This window comes from Micromesistius poutassou (assembly GCF_964030765.1).
Source record: "Micromesistius poutassou genome assembly, chromosome: 17".
Lineage (NCBI taxonomy): Eukaryota > Metazoa > Chordata > Actinopteri > Gadiformes > Gadidae > Micromesistius > Micromesistius poutassou.
The window spans coordinates 689,281-696,788 of record NC_140287.1 but is presented as its reverse complement, the minus strand read 5'-3'; the positions used below and the strand labels follow the sequence as shown (position 1 = coordinate 696,788).

At 39.3% G+C, this 7,508-nt stretch overlaps 1 protein-coding gene across 1 annotated transcript; it reads right to left on the bottom strand.

Annotated features, from left to right (window-relative positions):
- Window positions 1–3,618: 3,618 nt before the first annotated feature.
- LOC311362160 (uncharacterized protein) lies at window positions 3,619–7,052 on the bottom strand (the record flags this gene model as incomplete). The annotated part of the gene is made up of 4 exons (XM_084481975.1): window positions 5,775–7,052; window positions 5,425–5,583; window positions 4,293–4,388; window positions 3,619–3,930 (listed from the first exon to the last, which is right to left on the bottom strand). Exons 1-4 carry the CDS (start codon window positions 6,852–6,854, stop codon window positions 3,619–3,621), a joined length of 1,647 nt encoding a protein of 548 aa, XP_084338101.1. The 5' UTR covers window positions 6,855–7,052.
- Window positions 7,053–7,508: the final 456 nt, after the last annotated feature.

Sequence of the window (7,508 nt, the reverse complement as noted above, 5' to 3'; positions counted from 1 at the left end):
ACATGACATCACTCCATTTTTATATTTATGTAAGGTGAACAAAACACTAATGAAGAGACGTGGGGGTCTGGATCGCTGAACGGAGTTGGGCGGATGGGCGTCAACCCAAACCTAAATCATTACCAAACCAACAGCCATCCATGTCTCCATTTAGAGAGTTATTTTCAGCTTTTAATTCCACTTTAATTGGCACAATGGCTTTCACACAATGTCCAATTGTGTGGTACATCAATTTTTTTTTTGAGACAAAACTTCTCATGTGGATATGTAACTCTTTACTATTGTACAGTAACAAAATATTGGATATTCTCACACATACATCCTCTTGAATGATTTTTTTTCAAGGCTTCTGAAAGAGAAACAGACGCACACAACCCCCCCCAACACACACACACACACACACACACACACACACACACACACACACACACACACACACACACACACACACACACACACACACACACACACACACACACACACACACACACACACACAAATAAACACACAAATAAACACATTGAATAGCCCGGGGTTTCTTCAATGGAACATTAAGTCACAAAGAACCATGTGGACTCTGTGTGTACGTTTCACTAATTGTGATTGGATTGAGTGGGTTTATGTGTGTGTGGGTGTACAGATGATTATCCACTTTGATTAGGGAGAATAATCCTGATCTCTACTCCTTCTGTTTTCTCCTTTTCTTATTCATTTCCCCTTCCTTCTAGTATTACCTCTTCCATACTAGGACTATTGATCCACATGCCGCCCCCCCCCCCGCCCCGCTTCCCAGTTTCATATCTAGCTCACCCTCGACTACAGCTCTAATTCTTCTCCTTTGTATGCTCTCCTGCTCTACTCTTCACTATGTACCACTTAAAGCCTCTTCCACCACTGCTCTCTCTCCGTCTCCAGTGGTCACCATGAACCCTGTTGCTCTTCACTTCCACAAGTGCTACCCAGAGCGTCGGCAGCCTGGGAGGGAGTAACACTGTGTGCATTGTTCCTGCTTTGTCTCTGAGTTACCTTCTGTTTCTTTCCAGTCCGAAAGACGGGAAGTCATTTCCTCAAGAGATATAGGTTAAGGTTTCCTGTTCCCACTCTTTCCAATTGCGTTTGCGTTCCCTGTCTGTCTGTCTTTCCCTGTCTGTCTGTCTTTCCCTGTCTGTCTGTCTTTCCCTGTCTGTCTGTCTTTCCCTGTCTGCATTTCCAATGGTCTACCTTAAACCACTTGCTTTTATCCTCTATGTGTGTAGCCTTGTTACATAGCAATTCAAGGCAGACTCTAAAAGTTTTTAAAAAGTGTTAAATAAAAGTAAAACATGGCAGTTACTTTGAATAGACTTTGTCAGTCGCATGGTCACTCTGTAACGTCTCTGTGTTTTGTCTATGAAATTAACATAAATGTTTTTCCATTTTGCATAGTTCTCCTTATTCAGCTGGTCTGATATTTGACAACAGCATAGTTCAGTGTAATTCAAATTCGATTTTTAAAACTAAGAAGAACGCAAGAAATGCAATCGTGTCAAACATACATAAACTACTATTCCCATGGTCCATTTCAGCTCTAGCCTCATTTAGAAAATGAAATGTATTGTCTATTATCAATACAAATAGCGAGGGTGCAGAGTTTTGTACTGGGCTAACAAAACCGCTTTGATGTCCGTTATTTGTTCGGCTTTGTATCACTTTCCGATGTCCCCCGTTCAGTGACGGACTGGACGGTCTGGCATTTGGGCAGATGCCAGAAGGGCCGCGGCTTCTCGTGGGCCGTTTGGAAAACTAACTAATAAACTGGCCTACTACTGGTTATCAAAGCGTACGTAAACTGGCCTACTACTGGTTATCAAAGCGTACGTAAACTGGCCTACTACTGGTTATCAAAGCGTACGTAAACTGGCCTACTACTGGTTATCAAAGCGTACGTAAACTGGCCTACTACTGGTTATCAAAGCGTACGTAAACTGGCCTACTGCTGGTTATCAAAGCGTACGTAAACTGGCCTACTACTGGTTATCAAAGCGTACGTAAACTGGCCTACTACTGGTTATCAAAGCGTACGTAAACTGGCCTACTACTGGTTATCAAAGCGTACGTAAACTGGCCTACTACTGGTTATCAAAGCGTACGTAAACTGGCCTACTACTGGTTATCAAAGCGTACGTAAACTGGCCTACTACTGGTTATCAAAGCGTACGTAAACTGGCCTACTACTGGTTATCAAAGCGTACGTAAACTGGCCTACTACTGGTTATCAAAGCGTACGTAAACTGGCCTACTACTGGTTATCAAAGCGTACGTAAACTGGCCTACACTGCAAAAAAAGAAAAGTTGAGTGAACTCAAAATTTCAAGGCAACAAACTTCGATAAAATTTTAAGTTAGGAAATTAAACTAAATATTTTAAGTTTTGCTTCTGAGTTTGCTCAACTCCGAATTCTGAGTTTTGACAACGCAACTGTAAGTTGTCCCAACTTATAATTTTACATTGTAATAACTTTCAATCCTTACTTCTGCTAACTCTCCTGTAAGTTGTACTAACTTACAAATTTACATTGTAATAACTTTTAATCCTTACTTCTGTCAACTCTCCCATAAGTTGTACTAACTTGGAAATGTACATTGTAATAACTTTCAATCCTTACTTCTGCTAACTCTCCTGTAAGTACTAACTTACACATTTACATTGTAATAACTTTCAATCCTTACTTCTGCTAACTCTCCTGTAAGTTGTACTAACTTACAAATTTACATTGTAATAACTTTTAATCCTTACTTCTGCCAACTCTCCCATACATTATACCAATTTATACATTTACATTGTATTAACTTTTAATCGTTACTTCTGCTAACTCTCCTGTAAATTAATGTGCTTATAATTATACAGATGCAACATGTACATTCAAAACATTTGTTTTATTTAAAACTGCACCTGCATGCATCAAATCCCTTCCAACAGGTCCAAGTATGTGCAAACTAATGAGACCCATTTGTCCCTGTCCTGGCAGTGAACTGGCACTACATTGCATACTTGTAAACTTTGAGATATAAAATATCAAACATGCGTATTCCAAGACCATACAGAACCAGTATGAATAAAAGTTCAAATATAAGTCATATATCCAAGACCATACAGAACCAGTATAAATAAAAGTTCAAATATAAGTCATATATCCAAGACCATACAGAACCAGTATGAATAAAAGATCAAATATTAGTATGAATCTAACAAATGTGTTAACAAGGTTACTGAGTGCCATGACTTCAGTTTTCAAAATCTCAAAAATGAGTCATGTATACAAGGCCATACATGACCAGTATGATACAACTATGACTCTCAAATCTGTTTAAGGTTACCGAGCGCTAGAACTTCAGATCTCAAAATAATCAGCAAATTCTTTCTTGTGACACTGCTCAGTACCATGACAATTTTCAAACACTGAATCTTAACATATAATATGTATAAAGAAAACCTAATAAAGTGCAAACCAAGTAAAACTGTAAGACAGTGGGAGTTCGAGGTACATAAGATTTGACGGTGAGTAACAGGAAGACTAAATTAGCATGGTGTTCAGTGGTCAACAATGCCAGATCTGGCATTATCAGTTAACTTGTGGATTCACTGAAGGAGTTTGTTTTTGAGGGATCTGACCCTTGCAGAGAGGTCTGTACCAAGTTCCATGAACACCTTCTGAACGGTTTCAAATGTGTACCTGAGATCTTTGGGGTACTTAAGGTTTAGAGCATAGATCAGTCCAAAGAGGTAAGCAAAAGCAGTTGGCAGGTCAGGGAGATCTTGGAGGACAATCTCTTCTTCCACAACAACAGCAACACCCACGACATGTTGAGAAGCTGCATTGCCATCATCCTCCAACACAGTGAGGATACCCAAAGTGAGGCCCTTCGTTTGCTCCACTTCCGGGTCAGTGTCCTTATGTTGATAGACATAGGAAAAGAACAACACATAAGGTGCAAGACATTTGTCATTAAAATCCTATGAATCAGAATAAGCAATTAGCCTAACATAATTCCAAATCATTGAATAAATATATTTTTCCAAATAGAGTTAATTATAGTTTTGACATTAACTATTTCCATCCCATACCCCACAATCAAAAATTGAAAGCCCCATACACAAATTAACTGACATTAATTAGGTTACATAAACTCATAGCCAGGACAGTACAACTATTGAAGACACCCATGACATTGGGAAAGGGAACAATGAGGATAGAGAGGTAGTGGTTTAAGTCAACATTAAATACAGTATAATAACTATTTATAACCACTCACAAGACAGTTCCTGAAGAGCTTCTCCTGACTGTCACGGAGATACAAGGGAAGGGCCTTCAATGCTGCAGTTTGTCGATTTGCAGTGATGTCAGATGTCTGAAACAAAGAGTTGCATGAAACATTACAAGTAGCTGAAACTGAAATACTGTATAAAGTAGAGTAAACATGCAAGCAGCTGTAAACATACAGAACCACTGTATCTCAGTAATTTGCTCTATAATTGTGTCAGTCACTTAGATACCCTTGCATTTGCAGCTCTGGAAAAAAATGAAGAGACCACTCCCGAAATAGGTATGTGTTTGAGTAAAATTATTATTACTTTTTGTTTTATTCCATCAACGACTGACAACATTTCTCCCAAAATTGAAATAAAAAATATTGTAATTTAGAGCTTTTATTGACTAAAAATGAGTAAACTAGTCTAAATAACAAATGAAGTCTTTTCAGACCTTGAATAATAATAATAATAATAATAATAATAATAATAATGATGCAAAGAAAACATGTTCATATTTATTCTTAAACACCACAGCAAGAATATTTTAATTCAGGCAGAGTTTATAAATCTGTTTTTGTGGAATAATGTCAATGTTTAATCCCAGCAGTGTTTTTTATAATCTTCCTAATCAGATGTGGTTCAGGGGATGACCTCATCAGTGTCTCATCAAGTACAATGAGTTGTGCTTAAAGAAAAGAATGACTGTCATTCATGTAGAGATGCTTTTAAGAAACATTTGTGAAAGTGGTCTCTTGTTTTTTTTCCAGAGCTGTATTTTGAGGGTTTGTCACTATAAGGGTCACTTAACATTGCACCAACTGCAACCAATATGAATACAGCTTCAAAGAAAAGGCAAAATTCCTTTTATAGAGAATGTGAAGCTAACGTTATGTCGCCGCCATCTTTGGAGGATCGTGGGTGTAAACACTCGCTTGTCTCCCTAAAAAAAGTCCACACAGTAGATCATATGTTTTTACACAGCAGAACTGTCCCACCATGATTACTTTTAAGCAACTTGGGGGACTTTTTTTTTTTTTAGGGAGACAAGCGAGTGTTTACACCCGCGATCCTCCAAAGATGGCGCTGGCGTGACGTAACTTCACATTCTCTATATCCATAATGTTATGAATTCACCTCTTGATCTAAGCCGTTGAGGATCTGATCCATCTCAGATGAAAAAGCTGTCCTCCTCGCCCGATAGAGTCTCAGGAGCCTCCAAGTGTGCTGATGAAGGGCTGCTCTGAAGTTGTCCAATAGGTTCTTGTTTGTGATGCGATAAAACTCTTCCATTATCTGTTGAAAAGTGTGAAAAGGAAATTCAAATCCTCAATGATGACAAAAATCCTCAAAGTCAATACAATCTCAACACAATCTTCATGTTAAAATATGCATTGTAATCAACACACACAACTCTTCTACTCACTTTAAAAAAAAAAGACTAAATCATAAACACAACATAATATATTCTTGGTTCACCTGCTTACCTCTGCCTCACAAAACAGACCAGGCCACCGTTCCAGAACCTCTGACACCATAGGCTGCAGCTCCACCATCTCCTTGCGCCTCAAGGAGAAAGTCAGCTCCATTTTTTGTCTGATCAGTGCATCATTCTTATTCTTCTTCTTTAACTCCTCAACCAGGGCTAGTCTTTCATCATCCAGTGAGTCATCATTGTGGTTTTCTGGATGGTCAGGGACATGGTTGATCTCACCTCGCTTTGCTCTCTTCAGAGAAGGACTCGCACCATCATCTTCACAGCTCCTTTTTTTCTGGTTAATGCTAACCTCAATACAGCCCGCCTGACGCAGCTTGGACCTGTAATTGCCAAGCTTATATTTTATGCTCATTTTCCATCCATCACACCCTGTTTCACTACCTGGCTCACGAAGGCAGGGGTGTCTACTGATGAGAGCAGAAGCAACTGACTCAATCTGGTCTTGATCAGGATATGCTTTTACATCAAAAACTGCCTGAGCAATCTTGTCCAAAATCTCTATCTTCATGTCTCTTGTTAGGTTGATACCCTTCTTGGTCTGTTCATATGCCTCATTGCCTTTGCGCAACTTCAGCACCACATCATAGGAGAAGGACGGGATGGGAAAAGGTGAAGGCCACTCCGAGACACTTCGCAGATGGTTCTTAATAAAAGTTGAGGGACTCTGGACTGACTCTCTGCTGGATAAACTGGCTGTGTCCAGGGAAGACAATGAATCAACAGAGTCTGACTCTTGCTGAACATGTGCAGACTCCTCCCAAAGGATGTGCAAGATAGCACGCTGTGGTGGCAACTCATGTATGTCAATTAAATTACAAATAGCATTGCTGAAGTCTGGATCTTCATACTGTAGTGTGAAGCTGCCTTGAAGTTGAAGATTCTCTTGAAGAATGTTTTGCAACTGCTCAACCGATTCAGGTACTTCAGAAAGTGCCACTTTACGGGACATCCTTGGGGAGATTTTCACCAGCAGCAGTAATCCATCCTGTGTCACAACAAACAGGGACAAAACACAGAGGGGTAAGGTTGCATTGACTTTCAAGACAATTACTTGAAAAGTTAAATTCATAAACAATGTAGCAATGTCTTGCACTGCAAATCATCATTATAATAAATTAGATATGTGCTTCAAAATCAGATACTGACAAAAGAAAAAGATGTCTCCTTAGGCAGAGCAAGCTGGTGCAGCCCAAAAACACACAACCTACAAAAGAATCCAACAAAAACTGCACTGACAACCAAACCTAAACACATAGATAAAGGGTGATTGCAAACAGGAAACAGGTGAATGAAACAAGACACAGGTGAAACAAATCAGGAAATCAACTCAGGAGGGAAAACGAGAAAACACAGGAAGTAAAACTAACAGAAACACATACAGAAAATCTTTCAAAATAAAATGACAGACAGCATCTTGTTTGAATGAGAGAAAGAGAGAAAATGTGTGTAAGAGCAACACAGTTTTGTCTATAATGTGTTATCAGAGTTCACTCACCATTCTGTGTCACTTCAGTGGAGCAGGCACACTTTTGGAGTCACCAGCACCTTCCCTCCCACTGTGTATGCAACCAATGGATGATAGTCATTGAGAGCCTGAGGTTCAAAAATGTCAATGTCTGCATAGATGCTCTCCACAAGCTCAAAAGACCTAAAATGTTCAAGGTACCATGATGTGAGCTTTTTGCCAACAAAGGCTACTTTTTCAGAGTCAACTACTATAGTC